The 19,789-nt window shown below is 46.8% G+C and overlaps 1 protein-coding gene across 1 annotated transcript; it reads left to right on the top strand.

Moving 5' to 3' along the window:
- Positions 1–540: 540 nt before the first annotated feature.
- LOC127657614 (uncharacterized) lies at positions 541–15,362 on the top strand. Its single transcript, XM_052146491.1, has 6 exons — positions 541–589; positions 6,290–7,915; positions 8,625–9,260; positions 10,934–11,162; positions 11,507–12,021; positions 15,274–15,362. The coding sequence occupies exons 1-6, from the start codon at positions 541–543 to the stop codon at positions 15,360–15,362; spliced, it is 3,144 nt and encodes a 1,047-aa protein (XP_052002451.1).
- The last annotated feature ends 4,427 nt before the right edge of the window (positions 15,363–19,789 follow it).

Below are 19,789 nucleotides of genomic sequence, written 5' to 3'. Positions count from 1 at the left end.
AGGCTGGACCAGTCACTGTGGGATTCTTCTATTACTCCCATATCAAGCATTGAATCTAATTCTTCCCAAACTAAATTTTCTTGTGCTCGGGAAGCCGGTAAGCATGGCTATGTACAACTACCCTGGGCATAGTTTGGAGGTAGTATTTTATGAGGTTTGTCGACCAGGCAGAGGCGAGAACACGTCTGCAAATACTTTTTGCAACATGGCAACCTCTGTGACTAGGCAATCATCAGCTGACATTCACTGCATGCCAAACACCACTTCTGAGCAAATAACACAAATGCCCGGCCAATAGAAATAGGCCATTAGTCGGTTTAGTGTCTTTTCTTGCCCTAAGTGACCTGCCATTGGATTAGAATTAACCTTCTAGAATTCTCGACAGCTCTGCGGTATTAACAATTGGGTTGCCTCCTCTATTGTCTGAATGTCCTGCTTCATTTGATACAACCGATCCTTGATAATTGAAAAATACAGATATGAAAGTGCAGCATTTGGCTTGAGCTTCAGACCATCAATAACTTACATTTGGTCATAGGCATGCCTAAGGGTATCGTCTCTCGACTGGTCAAGAGGAAAATCCCCCACGGTAAATCCTCAAAGGATGGGAGGGGCCAAAGCCCCTCTGCGCCTCTGGGGAACCGGCATTGGCTGTAAAAAAGGGACAGAGTGAGAGGGGAGAGAGAGTGGGAGGGCTCTTTCACCCTCTGATATGCCGACATATAGTCCTCAGCCAGTTGGACAGCCTCCTCCAGCGACGCTGGGTTGTGGCACTGGACCCACTCCACCATTCATTTTCGGCAGATGACAGATAAGCTGCTGTATGTGTGTGTGTGTTATATATATATATATATAAATAAAAGTTTGCACAGTCTTCATGGTTCCAAAAATTTGTGCGCGAACCCAAAGAGACCTGGAAATGTACTACTCGAACCGGACCTGTCTATTATTTGAAAGCTGGGACACGGACCTGGCCAGGAGACACAGACCCGATCAAAACCGATTTCACTTTATATGCTGTGACGCATATAATCCATCCTTCTTGCCAATAAAGTTGGTAAAATACGTCCAGGTTTTCTGTGATTCCTCTCTTGCTGATTGAAACAGCATAGCTAATCTACTCATTATTTCAGCTTCAAAAGTCCACTTGTTGTCATGGTGACAGATGACACATGCAACTTGTTTAAAATCAGCTTTGCAGTTTTTTTGTATCATGCATAATATAACTTTGACTGTTTGCCCATTTGAACTATAATAACGTTTGCTCGTTCACTGCCTCTGGCTCTTAGCTCGTTGTGGCTCCACTCTGTTTTTCGCATTATTTCCTGGCCTGCACTTTCTCATCCTAATTTTACAATGTTGCAAGTTACAACACACACACAGCACCATCATCATCAGCGCTGTCTGATCATAGCCGGGTCTTTTTGGATCGACTCGGGTATTACACATAATGTTAAACAGACCCGGGACCCAAAGCAATAGAATGGGACCCGATCCCGATCCGTACGAGTCCTGGGTCAGGTCTCGGGTTAGGGTGGACACATGAAGACTAGTTGACAATAACTAATGTAGTAAACACTGTCAGCCTGAGGTCAACTCCATGCTAACTAAATGATTTATAAAATGGTGGAAATATAGCAAGTGTAGAGTGAAGTGGCTCTGTGCTCAAAAAACAAATTGGCTCAAATGTATTTTGAAAAAGATGACACAAATGCTATGGTGACCAGCCATATATGCAAATTCATCTTTAAATAAAACAGAAATACTAGTGCTATCCATAATAATTAAAAAAAGGCACCCACAGTCACTAGCTAGTGATTACTGATAGCGCAGAATGTGTTACATTTAAATATTTTCCATAGAATAAAATATAATAAAATAAACATAAAATAACTAGATAAAAAAATCAGATGCCATAAAATATTTTTTACACTACTACTCAATTTACAGTTCTCAGTCATTAATGAAAAACTCTCATTTGGCTGACATTTTGTGCTTGTCACATTTAGTATTGATAGTATGTGAATAAAGATGTAGAGTTTTTTCCTCTTAACATGGCCAAACATGTGTGCTGATTTTTTTTTGCCACTAACACATTAGTGCCAGCTTTACAGGTCACATACAAAGGTTGCCATACTCATTTGTGAAATCACAAATTATTTTCTGTGTTGCCTCAAAAGATGTGCATTTAACAGTTTCTCAAAGTGAATATTGAATTTTAATGTAGAAAAACAGACTGACAGACAGACAGACTCCATGAGAGCTATGAAGACGGAATTGTTTACCAAAAGGTTGCGCCTCATTGGCTGCTGGATATTGGCTCCTAATTAGGGTTTTCTGAACAAGCCAGAATCATGTCCACTCCGCTTTCATCTAATCTCTACTCTTTCAAAAAAAAAAAAAAAAAAACTAATGAGATAATTTACACCTCATTAACATAGCCTGTAATGTCTGTGCATTTATCATAATGATTGCTTATCATTTCACTTTGCATTATTATCTCCTCTAATGAAACTGCTCACATAACTGTCAAGAGAGCTTTAATTGGTGATATAAAATCACAGACAGTTGGCGGTTATGTGTGTGAAGATTTAATTTGCATTAGGTGACACCCTCCCAATGTAAATTATAACTTGCCTGTGTTCAACACACCATGTTTCAACAAGACGTACTGCACATTCAGACCAAAATAGGAGAGAACTTCCTTATAGAAAACTTCTGCAAACTCACAATAATTTCAGAAGTTAACTCAGAGTTTCAGAAACACACACAGAAGGCATGTGTTCAGTGTGTGTTTTCTGGACTGGGACTAATGGTAGTCATATGAGAAGTCCTTTATCCGACAGACATGGCTGTCGAGCTGATCCATTTGAGACCAGCGCGAAGTGTGAAAGGCCGTTCATCCCATATTGCATTTTTCTGCTTTATGAACTAGCGTGAACACTCATAACCACAGTCTCTAATATAGGATAAAATGCATTAAGTCCAATGACTGGTCCGACAGGGACAGGCCATGCCTGACTAGAGCTGGGAGAGTGAGGTGGGCTTGGCTGGCTTAGAGGGGCTTAGACTGGGATATTCTCCACCCTTCTTCCCTCACGATAGCTGGCTGCTAATTGTGGTGTGTGCACTGTGAGGTGAGCAGTGGAAGGGCTTCTCGAAATTAAAATCTCACTAGCGTGTCAGATCGGCCCACCAGAAATGCAAGAGCTCACTGCTCACTCCACTTTGACCCCAGCTAAACTCACACGCTGCATCCGCATCCATAATAATTTTTGTCTTGTTGAATTTCTCTTCTGCTTTCCCTGTGAAAATGCATTATGCAATATCAGAGCAGTTTATATGACCCTGAGTGTGGTCTAATGGACACAGATCTACAGTATACTAAACATCCCCTACAAACACGAACAAATGAAGTGGGGGGTTAACCCACTGTAATATGATAACTGTCCCATCAATTGCCCCTGTCGTATGCTAATAGACTTCTCGGCAAGTGCCCGGGGCTGCTGTACTTATTTATGAGTAATAATCGGCTTTAGGCTGAACGCACTCAACCCCGAGAGTGTGAGTGCCAGAGATTAATGCCTCTTACACTCTGCAGCTCTGAAATTGCCCATCTCTCATGGCATGAAATGAGAGATTTATGTAAACAGTGCTGTGTGCATTTTTGTTTGCGTGTTTGTCAGGTCCACCTATCAACATGCTAATCATTAAAGTAAAGACAAATCTGATCAAGCTGTGAGAGGCTGTCATTAAATTCAGGATATTTCCTTTCATTACAAACATACATACTCTGAGCATTGATCATCAGTGCCCTTTAACGGACTCAAATATTATTACTTAAATATATTTTATTTTAATTAAATATGTGTAATCCTGTCAGTTCTTTTGAAAAATACTAATAAATGTGTTAGGCCATGTAATAAATCACATGCTGGATTTAACCAGGCTTCCCTCGATATTTAGGCACAGATCACAAAATGTTATATGCAAAATTTTAAATTTTACACAGATTGTTCTATTTTTACGCAGTGCGATTAAAGCTTTCGTGCAAGTGTAACGGAACCAGCTCACGCAACAACCGGGCTTCCCTCTATATTGCGGCACATCGACCTCAAAACTGATATTACCCATTTAAATTCTAGTGAGACTGTGGCAGCGGGGCGTGGTCAAGCGCCCGTCCGGGAGAGAAAAGCGGTAAGGGCGCTTACACCTGACCTAAATTAAGCCTAACACCTGTGTTTAATTGCAGTAATGTGAGGAGAGCGGATAAAAACAGCAGCCACAGCACATTGAAGGGAGAGAACCCGACACGAAGGCCAAGAAGCTGCCGTGTTAAGATTGTGTGTAACCTCTTTGATTTATAATTAAAAAGAAACCTTACCTGAAATCGGTCGTTGTTTCCGTCCTTTCCTCAGTGGAAAACGCTACAGAGACTTTTCAAGTTTAAAGCGCTATGGAGGAAGTCAAGTCGAACCTCTCAAACAGTTGGCAGCTCTGACATGCCAAACAGCACTGAGGAGGAAAAGAGCAACATTGTGTTATGCTCTATTTTTTTTTCCATTATACATCAACACCTTTACAAAATTGTTTCACGAGTAAAAGTAACTGTTGTATTTTTACAAAATGCAATATAAAATAATCGATTGGTAGAATAAGACAACATCAACGGTGGCAGTTGTAGTTACATTTTCTAAATGTGTTTCGGCTAGTATTTTTTCATAATTACTATATTTAGGGTTCAAGCCCGAAGGGCTAGAAACCTATTGTATTTGTAAGGATTTGTATTATTATTATTATTATTATTATTCTGCCCTAAAACTGGTTGTGCAGAGCAAACCGTAAGTCGTAGAGAGCTGAAACTTTGAGAGAAGGTATTCCCCCAGAACACAACAGCGTATCAAAAGTTCCGGCCCGATAGCGCTATAGTGATCATGTTTACATTTTGGCCCATAAATCCGAAACCATTTGTCGCACACTCAATCACAGATTTAATTTCTGACTTAATTTCGCGTTAATTTTTATAATTTGAAAAACCTACTTTGTATGTCCGATTCAAGATATAAGGAATTGTCTGGCATCGTCCATGTTGTACGTATTGACCAATATCTACCAAACAAAAAGGCCAAATGTTACGAAACTTGATAAACATAGACAACAGGACATTCTGAGGATGCACGCAAAGTTGCAAAACGTTTCACCTATAGGGGGCACTACAACTAAATGCTAATAACTCCGCAACCGTATGATCAATGAAGTTGAAAATTGGTTTGTGTCTTGTAGGAGCCAAAGGCTAACATATACTACAATATCAGTCGGACAAATAAAAAAACATGGCCACCAGCAGCCAATCAATTTTCAGCAGCTAATAACATCCAATCTGAATGGCGATCATTACGAAACTTGAGATATTTGTACACAGTGTTAGAATGAAGTTTTATGAAAATCAGCCACAATTTGGTGCTATAACAAGGACATTTACGTTTTCACCAATAACTCCACAACTGAGTTGAATAATCTCAAAATAAATTTTTACTAATGGCATTTTATAAAATGTTTCCGCTATTCTAATTTTCTAAAAAAGCTACTTTTTCTAACTTCTCCTAGGCCGTATATCTGATTCTCAAAAAATTGGTGTGTTTCTACAATAAACCCTCCTGACGAAAAGTTATCAAAGGAATTTTGACTCGTCAAAGCGTTGCGAAGATATTAAGCCAACGAATTGGTCAGGAGTCATCCGTTTTGGGCATATTGACCAATATCTGCCAAACGAAAAGGCCAAATGTTACGAAACTTGATACACATGTACAACAACACATTTTGAGTCTGCATACAAAATTGCAAAAACATTAGCTTATAGGAGGCGCTACAACAAAAAAAATGCTCATAACTCTGCAACTGTATTATCAATGAAGTTGAAAATTTGTAAGCTTCTTGTAGGGGCCAAATGCTTACATATTCTACAATATGACTCAGACAAATAAAAAAAAACATGGCCGCCTGCTGTCAATAGTTTTCAGCAAATTGGCTGTATAAATGGTGTGTAAATTATTGTACATTATTCAAACTTTTCTGCTATTGTGAACTACATCTAGGACTCCCTAGGTCAATAATTATCAAAGAAAAGTTTAACTTTAGTTATTTATTTAGGTATTTAGGGGTTGCATTTATCATGTGGGTTTGACCAAGTGTATCCAAAAGCCTATTTAATCCTAAAATAAATATTCTTACTTCTAAAACCCACTCAAGAGTCAGGTTCCCCTTCTGCCTCTCACCCGCACTATCACAGTTCAAGCTCTCAACAGCCAAGCGCTTCACACCATTTCATTCACCACTGGACCCATCACACTCAGTGTATCTGGCAACCACACTGAAACCATCTCCTTCTATATTCTGGACTCCCCCCTCGCATCCATTGTTTTAGGACACTCCTGGCTCATTAAACACAATCCCAAGATAGACTGGCGGCAGAGATCAGTATCAGAGTGGAGCAGTAAATGTCATGAGTCCTGTCTTGTGTCTGCTTGTCCGTTTGTTTCTGTCTCTTCGTTTCAGGAGGAAGCAGTGGATTTGTCAAACGTGCCCACGGAGTACCTAGACCTGAAGGAAGTGTTCAGTAAGTCTCGTGCTGCTTCCCTCCCTCCGCATCGTCCCTATGACTGTACTATAGAGTTACTGCCAGGTACGTCTCCGCCTAAGGGCAAGTTATATTCACTTTCTGTTCCAGAAAGAGAGGCTATGGAGAAATATATTTCTGATTCTCTAGCAGCGGGGTTCATCCGTCCTTCCTCTTCTCCAGCGGGGGCGGGGTTCTTTTTTGTGGGGAAGAAGGACGGATCCCTGCGACCTTGTATTGACTACCGGGGGCTGAACAGCATCACGGTAAAGAATACTTATCCTTTGCCACTGATGTCTTCAGCCTTCGAGAGGTTGCAGGGAGCGTCGATCTTCACAAAATTGGATTTACGTAATGCTTATCATTTGGTCCGCATTAGGAAGGGGGATGAATGGAAGACTGCTTTTAATACCCCCAGGGGGCACTTTGAATACTTGGTCATGCCTTTCAGCTTGTCCAACTCCCCAGCAGTCTTCCAGGCACTCGTCAATGACGTGCTGCGAGATATGGTCGACCAGTTCATGTATGTCTACCTGGATGACATTTTGATTTTTTCTTCTTCTCTCCAGGAACACGTGCAGCACGTTCGACGAGTGCTTCAGAGGCTTTTGGAGAATGGGCTTTTTGTCAAGGCGGAGAAATGCGCTTTTCATGCACAGTCGGTTCCTTTCTTAGGGTACATTGTGTCGTCAGAGGGGATGCGTATGGATCCTGAGAAGGTTAAGGCTGTGGTGGATTGGCCAAGTCCGGATTCCCGTAAGGCCCTACAGAGGTTTCTGGGGTTCGCCAATTTTTACCGGCGGTTTATTCGCAATTTCAGCCAACTAGCCTCGCCTCTGATCGCCTTGACCTCTCCCAGAACTACGTTCAGGTGGTCAGACGCAGCTGAGGCTGCGTTTGCCAAACTGAAAGGCCGCTTTGTTTCAGCCCCCATCCTGGTTACCCCTGATTTTTCACGTCAGTTCGTGGTGGAGGTCGATGCGTCAGAGGTGGGGGTAGGTGCAGTGTTATCCCAACGTTCTCCTTCTGACGACAGAATGCATCCGTGCGCGTTTTTGTCTCACCGTTTGTCACCCGCCGAACGTAATTATGATATTGGTAATAGAGAGTTGTTGGCAGTCAAGTTAGCGTTGGAGGAATGGCGTCACTGGTTAGAAGGGTCGGGGGTACCCTTTATCGTCTGGACCGACCATAAGAATCTGGAATACATTAGAACCGCTAAAAGATTGAACTCTAGGCAGGCTCGGTGGGCACTTTTTTTCGGACATTTTCGGACATTTACTCTCTCGTACCGCCCGGGTTCCAAGAACATCAAACCTGATTCTTTATCACGCATTTTTGACCATTCCGATCGCCCGTCTACTCCCGAGTGCATTTTTCCAGAGACCTTAATTATCTCTACACTCACATGGGAGGTCGAATCGAAGGTCAAGACGGCCTTACAAGGGTAACGCCTCCGGTCGGCTGTCCACCGAACCGTTTATTCGTGCCGGAGGGATTATGGTCCGACGTCATTCAGTGGGGGCATTGTTCCAATGTGGCCTGTCACCCAGGAGTTAGTCGCACTACATCTTTAGTCAAACAACGATTTTGGTGGCCACGTATGGCTCGCGACGTTCACAGTTTTGTTTTGGCTTGCTCAGTTTGTGCCACTGGTAAGACCTCCAATCGACCCCCAGACGGGCTCCTCCAACCGCTGCCGGTCCCTTCGAGACCCTGGTCCCATATCGTGCTAGATTTCGTCACCGCCCTCCCACCCTCTCAGGGTAACACGGTAGTTTTGACCGTGGTGGACCGGTTCTCGAAGGCGGCCCACTTCATTCCCTTGCCCAAATTACCCTCAGCTAAGGAGACAGTGGTTACAGTCCTCAACCACGTCTTTCGGCTACATGGCCTCCCGAAGGATGTGGTTTCCGACAGAGGACCCCAGTTTGTGTCCAAATTTTGGCAAGAGTTTTGTAGATTACTGGGTGTGACTGTTAGTCTGTCCTCAGGGTTTCATCCCCAGAGCAATGGTCAAACAGAGAGCGCCAACCAGGATCTGGAGAGAGCGTTGCGATGTCTGGTCTCCAAGAATCCTTCCTCATGGAGCCAACAACTGTCAATGGTGGAGTACGCCCACAATTCGTTACCAGTATCATCCACGGGCCACCAATTTTTCCTAGTCTGGAGTCCGAAGTCGCGGTCTCCTCCGCTCACGCTTTCGTCCAGAGGTGTCGTCACACTTGGACTAGAGTCCGTGAGACTCTACTCCAAGCGGGAGCGCGCACCAAGGCCAAGGCCGATCGCCACCGGTCGAGACCTCCCGTATACGTCGTCGGTTCCAAAGTGTGGCTTTCTACCAAGAACATTCCTCTCCGCTCCATTTCTAATAAACTTGCTCCCAAATTCATTGGCCCGTTCACTGTCACCAAGATCATTTGTCCGGTGGCAGTCCACCTCAATCTTCCTCCAGTGTACAGGAGAATTCATCCCGTGTTTCATGTATCCAAAATCAAACCCGTATTTCATTCTCGCATTAATCCGCCAGCCCCGGTTCCCCCACCGCCGCGACTCGTAGAAGGGGAACCCACTTATTCGGTTGACCGTATTCTGGACTCTAGGCGGAGGGGACGCGGAATCCAGTACTTGGTGGACTGGGAAGGTTACGGTCCGGAGGAGAGAAGTTGGGTGCCTGCTAGAGACATCCTGGATCATTCCCTTATTGATGATTACAATCGACAGGTAAGGGAGTCTGGGGACGCCAGGAGGCGTCCTTAGGAGGGGGGGTACGGTCACGATTCCTGAATTCGCTGTTTCTTTCATGTCCCGTGTTATTGTTGTTCTGTGTGTGTGAGCGTGTGTTAGTGGGCGTTACCGCTCGTTCCATTGATCAGCGTGCCAGCTGATCTAATTCCCTGCACCAGCTGCTGCCTATTTATTCATATGCATTTATACTCATCTCAATCTCCTCTCTTTGTCAGATCGTTGGTTTGATGTCCTCAGTGTTTGTCCGTTGTATGCCTGTCCGCTATCATTCTGATTCGTGTTCCTGTTCGGTGTCTGCATGGTTCGTCTCATCTGGATATTCACCTGCACAGGATTCACTCCTTCACTCTTCACCAGCCCCCCCCCCCCGTATTTCTGAACTGTTTTGTGTATTCTGACCTCCCATATTAAAGGAGTTACTTGCATTCTTGCTTCCGCCGTATTCCTGTGACAATATTAGGGCTGTCAATTGAATAAAAATTGTAATGGAATTAATTACATGGTGTCCCAATTAATTAATCGCGATTAATCGCACATACATATTTGCTGAGAAAGCCCCTCATATAAAAATAATTCAATATGTAATGATGAAATAATTATACATATTTATCTTTAAATATTTAAAAATTATATATATATATGTATGTTGCCTGGTCTGATGAGTCTTGATTTCTGTTGAGACATTCAGATGGTAGAGTCAGAATTTGGCGTAAACAGAATGAGAACATGGATCCATCATGCCTTGTTACCACTGTGCAGGCTGGTGGTGGTGGTAATTGGGCATCGTTTAAATGCCACGGCCTACCTGAGCATTGTTTCTGACCATGTCCATCCCTTTATGGCCACCATGTACCCATCCTCTGATGGCTACTTCCAGCAGGATAATGCACCATGTCACAAAGCTCGAATCATTTCAAATTGGTTTCTTGAACATGACAATGAGTTCACTGTACTAAAATGGCCCCCACAGTCACCAGATCTCAACCCAATAGAGCATCTTTGGGATGTGGTGGAACAGGAGCTTCGTGCCCTGGATGTGCATCCCACAAATCTCCATCAACTGCAAGATGCTATCCTATCAATATGGGCCAACATTTCTAAAGAATGCTTTCAGCACCTTGTTGAATCAATGCCACGTAGAATTAAGGCAGTTCTGAAGGCGAAAGGGGGTCAAACACAGTATTAGTATGGTGTTCCTAATAATCCTTTAGGTGAGTGTGTATATATATAAATATATATAAAAAAAATGGCGCCGCAGACGGCCGCCTCTGGATTACACTCTGTAGTGTTTTTCGTGTTTTTGTTTATTAACGCTGTTTTCTGCCGTCCCTCTCTGGACTTTCAACTGCTCATACTATTCCACCGCTCTTTATCGAACCCGGAACTTTCCCGGAGTTATTAGTTGGAGGAGACGCTGGCCCATTGACACCCTGTCAACCCCCATCTCTGACCCCTCATCTACACTCAAGATCTGTGAAGAAGGTGTGAGCCACCTCTTCCAAAGGCAGAATATCAGGAAGGCTCCTGGCCCTGACGGTGTGTCACCATTCTGCTTGAAAATCTGTGCAGACCAACTGGCCCCCATCATCACACAGATCTTTAACAGATCACTGGAGCTGTGTGAAGTTCCAGCCTGCTTCAAACGCTCCACAATCATCCCGGTCCCCAAAAAACCCTCCATCTCTGGACTAAATGACTACAGGCCTGTCGCCCTGACATCTGTAGTCATGAAATCCTTTGAAAGACTGATTTTGGCCCACCTGAAGGACATTACAGGCCCCTTGCTGGGCCCCCTGCAGTTTGCCTACAGGGCTAACAGATCAGTAGATGATGCAGTCAACTTGGGACTGCATTACATTCTGCAACACCTCGACACTCCAGGGACATATGCAAGGATCCTGTTCATAGACTTTAGCTCGGCGTTCAACACCATCATCCCAGACATCCTCAGCACCAAACTCACCCAGCTCACTGTGCCGCCTCCACCTGTCAGTGGATCACAAACTTTCTGACTGAAAGGAGTCAGCAGGTGAGACTGCAAAACATCACATCCAGCATCCGGACTATCAGCACTGGCGCCCCCCAGGGGTGTGTGCTCTCCCCACTGCTCTTCTCCCTCTACACCAATGACTGCTCCTCAAGAGACCCATCTGACAAACTCCTGAAGTTCGCTGACAACACAACTGTCATCGGCCTCATCCGGGACGGTGATGAGTCGGCCTTCAGATGGGAGGTTGATCAGCTGGCTCTCTGGTGTGGTCAGAACAACCTGGAGCTTAACAAGCTCAAAACTGTGGAGATAACCGTGGACTTCAGGAGGAGCCCCCCCACTCAGCCCCCCATCACCATACTCAACAGCCCTGTGTCTGCTGTGGAATCCTTCAGGTTTCTGGGTTCCACTATATTCCAGGACCTGAAGTGGGAGCCCAACACTGACACCATCATCAAGAAGGCCCAGCAGAGGATGTACTTCCTGCTCAACCTACCTACGGAGCTGCTGATACACTTTTACACAGCCATCATCCAGTCAGTTCTCTGCACCTCCATCACTGTCTGGTTTGGATCTGCCACCAAAAAGGACAGGAGCAGACTACAACGGACAGTCAAGACTGCAGAAAAGATCATTGGTGATCATCTGCCAAACGCTGACTCTAGTGGTTTGAAGGGGGTCTCAACCAGACCCTCCAGGGCTATTGCTAAGTCCCATGAAGAGGTCCTGTACCTAGCAGGAGGCCACAGTCGCATGGCTCCACGAATGAAGCGTGCGAGTCTTTCCTGCAGAAAGTCCAGAACTGAAGTTATCTGGTAGTTAACTGGATCTGCATTACGTGCACTGCACCATCATTCAAAGACACCCCATTTATTGACGTAACTTCTAGTAGAGGGAAACACATACAGGCACATTCTGGGCCATGAAGTAGGGGAGACATTGCTGAGTTTGTTTGTTGAGGCGAAGAGGTCCACTTCTGCCCTGTAAAATCTCACCGAGATTTGTTCCAAGTTGAGGGAGCCTTAGCACTTAAAATGGTCTCGATAACCTCAGGAGAAAGCTCTGTGTCCCTCAGCTGGCCAAACATGAAGGTTCCACAATTCGGGCTGGGGATGAAATATTGTTCCCTGTGCCGGAGACAGAAGGTCCCTCCTGTCCAGAATCTCCCAAGGTGAGCCGTCCAGGAGAGATATTATCTCCGAGAACCATACCCTGTTCGGCCAGCGCGGCGATATCAGTAAGAGGCAAGACCCTTGCTGGCGAACTCTGGCCAAGACTCCCGGAAGAAGAGAAACCGGGGGGGAAATCATACAGGTGCATTCTGGGCCATGTATGTCCCATCGCGTCCAGACCCCAAGGGGGGATGGGTGACTTAGAGAGAAGTAGAGAGGACATTGCTGTGTCTATTAGGAGGCAAAGAGGTCCACTTCTGCTCTTGTAAAATCTCAACCAGATTTGTTCCACTACCTCAGGGTGGAGTTCCCACTTCCCCATCTGTATTTTCTGTCTGGACAGTAAATCTGCTCCCATTCAGGCATCCAGGGATACAAGCTGCTCTGATTAACAGGAGCTTGCCCTGGGCCCAAAGGAGAATCTGCCGTGCCAGTCTGTTCAGCTGGCGTGAACGTAGACCTCCTAGATGGTTTATGCAAGAGACTACCGCAGTGTTTTCAACCCGCACCAAGACATGGCAGCCTCTGGAGGAAGTATTTCAGGGCCAGAAATACAGCCATCAACTCGAGACTGTTAATGTGACAATCGAGCTGAGGACCCTCCCATTCCCCTTGAGCTGGACAACCACTTAAGACCGCTACCCAGCCCGTCAGGGAGGCGTCTGTCATTAGCAACATGCGACGACAAGACGCACCTAGAGTGGGACCCAAGGTAAGAAACCGGGGTCTGAACCACATAGAAAGGGAACGAAGCGCACGGCGCGTAACCCTTATTTGCCTTAGAGGGACTAGCCCTTGGCCTGCATCGTGATCGAATTCCATATAACCCCCAGATAGGTGATTTCCTGAGTGGGAGAGAGTCTCAGACCCAGAGAAACCAGACAATATCCCTGTGCTGAACTGCCAGTTCTTGAGACTGTGCTAGAACCTCAGGAACTTCCTGTGCTGTGGTAGAATTTCTATATGGAAATATGCGTCAATGAGATCGATTGTGACCAGCCAATCGTGATGTTGGATTTGAGACATGACCGTCTTGACGGTTAGCGTCTTGAACTTGAACACCCTGACTGAGCGATTCAAGCCTCGAAGATCTAAGATCGGACGCAACCCCCCACCCTTCTCGGGAACCAGGAAGTATTTGCTGTAATAACCTGACTCTCTCTTTGGTAGGGAAGCACGTTCTATGGTCCCTTTGACAAAGAGATTTTGTAGTTCTTTCCACAGTAGACATGCCTGTTTTACGGTAGTGGAGACCATGGCATTGAAACACGGAGGGCGGTGAGCGAATTTAATTCTGTATCCTTTTTCTACTGTTCTTAGGACCCACAGAGAAATACCTGGTAGAAGTTTCCACGCTGAGATGGGCATTAATTTTGACACTTCCTGTTGAGGGGATGAAGGGTGTTCCGCATCCTGGACTAAGGCAGGAAGCAACGGTACACCCAACTTTTTGTTGGAAGCCTCTAACTCCCGAAACACCAGATGCGGCAGGAATGGAGAGGTTTCGTGGAGGTACCGGGAGGGCCGAAGTGGATGATACACGCACTACCCCCACAAGGCTGGGCGCAAGACCGTCAGGGTTTCTTCCTCTTAGAAATTACTCCCCTGAGGGCTTGCTTTGGGGGCTGTCCCCAGTCTTTACGAGGGGGAGCACGACTCACCATGCTTTGTTTCTGAGCCTCCCTTTTAGCAGGACCGGGGCGAGTCTGGGTGGCTGACAGCCTCGCCCCCTGAGATTCGGCGAGGAAAAAACTGCCCAAATGCTTCCTCGTGGCTTTTTGCCTCCTGGAACCTGGAGATAACTGTATTTATAGCATCTACAAACAGGCCAGAACACGAAACCGGGCATCAATGAGGAAAACTTTGTCCTTATCTCTGATGCCCGAAGGTTGGAGCCATAGGTGTCTCTCTCTGTGCTAACTAAAGCAATGGCACGGGCTGTCTGCTTGGTTGCACGGAGAGATAGATCCGTGGCTCGACAAAGCTCAGAGAAAGCTTCATCATTGAGCGAGGTACCCGCACTCAGGTCCTTCAGCAGATCAGCCTGACCTGCTGCTTGTTAACCTTCCCCACTAGCGTGGATGTAAATCGTTCTCTGTAAATCGTTGGAAGCATACAGAGAAAAATTAAGGCTCAGTCTGTCAAATTCAACACAATCTCCAACGACACTGCTCAGCTATTATGAATGAAACTACGCCGCATTTTTAAAAATAGACTTTGGAGATGGGCTCGTTTTGTTTATATGACTCTAATATATAAGATAATATACAGTTTTACAACATGAATGCTGCTCAGATTGCATAGTTTGTCGAAGAACGACGACGAAGGATAATTCTTCCAGGCGAGATCTCATGTATCAATATTTCTCAGATTTATCAATTTTATGGACAAAAAGTGCTAGTGGATGTTATACAATGAACCTTTGTCATGGACAATTGACCCAAGTGTGGTGAATTGGATTCATCTGGCAATCGCGATTTCATAATAAAGGTATGTGTTATGAACGCCGGTGAAGGCGCCCCTCCTACCGGCCACCGGAGATCGGTCTCACCCGAGTATTGACTAGTTAAACTCCATTTCCCATAAACCCACATACCTGACATGATTATTGCTTCAGCTGACTGTCATTATCTCCCCTCTATTTAACCAGTGTCTTCATGTTCATTCATTGCGAAGTCTTGTTTTGCCCCGGCAGCATTTCTGAGCGTTATTCCTATGATTCCTGATTCTCTGTGTTCTGACCCAAGTCTGTTTACCCGTTTACGCCTGTCTGCCGCCTGTATTCACTGACCTCACGCCTGTCCCGCTACTATTGTTTGTTTACTGCCTGCCCTGACTCTCTGCCTGTTGACTACGATCCTGCCTGTCTGCATATACCTGTCTGCCTGCCTATTACCTTGCCTGTACCTTACGTTGCTTCCTAATAAATCGCAAATGGATCCCAATCAACCTGAGTCATCATTACAGAAGACTTCGCCACTTACCGATCCAGCGATCTTCTCTCGGGTGACGGAGGAACTGTCCGCTCAAGCAATCCAGCTGGCAACGCATCAACATCAGCTCAGCCATCTCACCTCGCTGATGGAGGAAGCCATGAGGTCCATACAGGCTCTGCACCAACCTGCACCTGAGTCCTTGCCCGCAACTTCTCAACCCAGTCAAATGACCACCACGCTGTCTCAATACGGTGCAGCCGCTAGCCCTCGTCTAGCCTTCCCCGAAAAGTTTGACGGCACTCCCTCTAAATGCAAAGGCTTTGTGATGCAGTGTACTATTTTCTTGAAGCAACAACCTGCTCACTACCCCTCTGACGAGAGTAAAGTCCTCTTGGTGTGCTCTTTGCTCACGGGAAGAGCTCTGGAATGGGCTACAGCTGTTTGGACCAATCAGGGTTTACACCGCGTCACGTTCGATTCTTTCATTCAACGCTTATCCGAGGTGTTTGATCATCCTGAGTGCGGTAAAAGCGCCGGTGAACAATTGCTCTCACTTCGTCAAGGAAGTCGGACAGCGGCAGACTTTGCGCTGTCATTCTGCACTCTTGCCACGCAAACTGTGTGGGTGGAAGACACACTTAAACTCCTCTTCTGCCAGGGCTTGAACATTGAGGTGCAATCCGAGTTGGCGTGCCGCGACGAGGGCATTTCGCTGGACCAATTTATCATGCTGGCCATTCGTATCGATAATCTCATCCGTTCCAGACGCCCAGCTCTATGGTCCAAACCCACGCTTTCAGTAACCCAACCCAGTGAGGAGCCAGAGGCCATGCAAATCGGCCGCACACACCTCTCTCAGGAGGAGCGAGAACGCCGCATTGCCAACCACCTCTGCCTTTACTGCGGTCAAGCTGGACACCTAAGAGCCACCTGCCCTGCACGACCAGCACGTGAGCAACGTGAGGTGAGTCTGCTAATTTCCTCTACATTTTCCATTACCAGCTTTGAAGTGCCCGTAAGGCTCATTCATCTAAGAACTGATTTTAATATCGATGCCATGATTGACTCAGGAGCAGCAGGCAATTTCATTGATGAAACTCTAGTGAAACGATATAAAATTCCTCTCATTCCCTGTAATCCCCCTTTGGCAGTGGCGGCGTTAGATGGACGTCCCTCGGGATCTGGATGAGTGCTTTACACCACCAGCGACATCACCTTACAGGTTGGGGTGTTGCACTCAGAGACTACCCAGTTTTTTGTCATTCACTCACCTCACAACCCAGTCATTCTCGGCCTTCCATGGCTACAAGAGCACAATCCGTTAATTTCCTGGCAGAATAATCAGATCATGCGGTGGGGCACCGATTGCTTGCACAAATGCTTAAAAACCATTATTCCTACCTCTGTGGGGGTTACTCGGACCCAGAAAGAGCCTGTTGAAACCCCCTCAATTCCCTCTGAATACTCCGACTTAAGTGAAGCTTTTAGTAAAGCCAGGGCATCTCAACTGCCGCCCCATCGCGACAACGACTGCGCCATCGAGCTTTTAACTGGCTCCACACCACCCCGAGGCAGGATTTTCCCACTATCAGAACCAGAATCACACGCTATGAACTCATATGTTAAGGAGGAGCTAGCTAAGGGTTTCATCCGCCCGTCCACCTCACCTGCAGCCGCCGGGTTCTTTTTCGTGGGCAAGAAAGATGGGACCCTCCGTCCCTGTATTGATTATCGTGGTTTGAACGACGTCACAGTCAAGTTCCGTTACCCACTACCCTTAGTTCCCTCTGCCCTTGAACAATTAAGAACAGCTAAAATCTACAATCTAATCCGCATTCGGGAGGGGGACGAATGGAAGACTGCCTTCTCCACCACTAGTGGGCACTATGAGTACCTCGTGATGCCGTTCGGATTATCTAACAGCCCCTCCGTATTCCAGTCTTTCATTAATGACGTCTTTAGAGACATGCTGAACCGGTGTCTGATAGTGTACATTGATGACATCTTAATCTACTCAAACTCTCTCGAAGAACACATCGTGCAGGTCAGAGCAGTTCTTAAATGACTCATCAAACACCAGTTGTATGCCAAGGCCGAGAAATGCGAGTTCCACCTGTCGTCAGTTGCCTTTCTTGGTTACATCATCAGCCCAGAGGGGTGGCTATGGATGACAGTAAGGTGCACGCCGTCCTGAAGTGGCCACAACCGACCACTGTGAAGGAACTACAACGCTTTCTTGGGTTCGCCAATTTCTATCACAGATTTATCAGAAACTTCAGCACCGTCGCCGCACCACTCACTGCCTTGGTTAAAGGGGGGCACACCCAACTTCAGTGGACCACCGACGCATTCCGAGCTTTCAGCCAGCTAAAAGAACGCTTCACCTCAGCCCCAATTCTCCATAATCCAGACCCTAACATCCCCTTCGTGGTAGAGGTTGATGCTTCCAATACCGGTATTGGCGCCATTCTCTCCCAACGTCAGGGCAGCCCTCCTAAGATGTTCCCGTGTGCCTTCTATTCACGCAAACTATCTCCTGCCGAACAAAACTATGATGTGGGTAACCGTGAACTTCTGGCCATGAAGTCAGCTCTGGAGGAGTGGCGTCACTGGCTTGAGGGGGCTAGACACCCATTCCTAGTTCTTACTGACCACCGCAACCAGGAATACCTATGCTCCGCCAAGAGGCTCAATCCCAGACAAGCCAGATGGGCCCTGTTTTTTACTCGTTTCGACTTCTCCATTTCTTATCTCCCCGGCTCAAAAAATGTCAAGGCCGACTCGCTCTCCCGCCAGTATGACCTCTCGCCTCAGCATTCAGTCTCCGAACCCATCATCCCACCCACCCTGATTGTAGCCCCGGTCCTGTGGGACATTATGTCAGAAATTTCCCAGGCCAATACTAATAATCCCACCCCGCCAGGATGTCCACCAGACCGTGTGTATGTTCCGCTCAGCTTGAGGGAGAAGGTAATTCGTTGGGTGCACTCCTCCACGAACTCTGGACACCCCGGTATCACCTCTACCACACGCCTGCTCAGGAATCGGTTTTGGTGGGAAACTCTGCAGGACGACACGTCCATATTCGTGAACAATTGCCACACCTGTAATAAGGCTAAGACCCCTAAACAACTCCCAGCAGGCTTACTCCAACCTCTCCCTATTCCTCGACGACCCTGGTCCCACATCGCCGTGGATTTCGTGACTGACCTACCAGTTTCACAAGGGCACACCACTATCCTAACCATCGTAGACCGGTTCTCCAAGGCATGCCGCCTAATCTCCCTAGCCAAACTCCCATCTGCTTTCGAGACAGCAGAACAGCTCTTCCACTATGTCTTCCGCTATTATGGGCTCCCCGAAGATATCGTCTCAGACCGGGGTCCTCAGTTCACCTCTAAGTTGTGGACCGCCTTCTTCCGTCTTCTTAACGTTAACATCAGCCTCACTTCAGGTTACCATCCCCAATCCAATGGTCAAACTGAACGACTCAACCAAGAGATCACCAAGTTCCTACGCATGTACTGCCAAAATAACCAAACCGACTGGAGTCGCTTTCTCCCTTGGGCTGAGTATGCCCAGAATTCCATCCTCAAACCTTCCACCAAGTTAACTCCATTTCAGTGTGTGTTAGGGTATCAACCCCTTTGTTTCCCTGGTCCGGTGAACCATCCGAGGTCCCCTCTGTGAACAGCTGGATTCAACGCAGCGAGGCGGTTTGGGACCAGGCTCACGTCCACCTGCAACGAGCCCTGGACAGTTCTAGGGGACAAGCCAACAGACATCGTCACCCTTGCCCTGACTATGGTCCCGGACAGTGGGTCTGGCTCTCCACTCGTGACCTTCGGCTCCGCTTACCTTGCAAGAAACTCAGTCCCAGGTATGTGGGTCCCTTCAAAATCATTAAAAAAATTAATCCTGTATCATTTCGGCTCCAACTACCAGCTAATTATCGTATTTCTCCCACTTTTCATGTCTCGTTGCTGAAACCGGCCGGTGGTCCGGGGTCTGAGGAGGTGGAGACGAACCCTGCCCCCCCCCATTACTGTGGACGGTGAGGAGGCTTTGCTGGTTCGAGGTTTGCTGGACTCCAGACGTCTCCGAGGTCAAATCCAGTACCTGGTGGACTGGGAGGGGTACGGTCCGGAGAAGAGATCCTGGGTCCGAGCCAACGATATTCTCGATCCCAACCTCATCTCAGATTTCCACAGGAACAACCCGGAAAAACCGGCCCCTCGGCCTCGAGGGAGACCCCGACGTCGGTCGCATCCTCGCTTCAGGAGCCGCTCACAGGGGGGGCTCTGTTATGAACGCCAGTGAAGGCGCC

Source organism: Xyrauchen texanus, chromosome 17 (genome assembly GCF_025860055.1).
Source record: "Xyrauchen texanus isolate HMW12.3.18 chromosome 17, RBS_HiC_50CHRs, whole genome shotgun sequence".
Classification (NCBI taxonomy): domain Eukaryota; kingdom Metazoa; phylum Chordata; class Actinopteri; order Cypriniformes; family Catostomidae; genus Xyrauchen; species Xyrauchen texanus.
The sequence above is the reverse complement of the archived record's forward strand: the minus strand, read 5'-3'. Positions and strand labels throughout refer to the sequence as shown.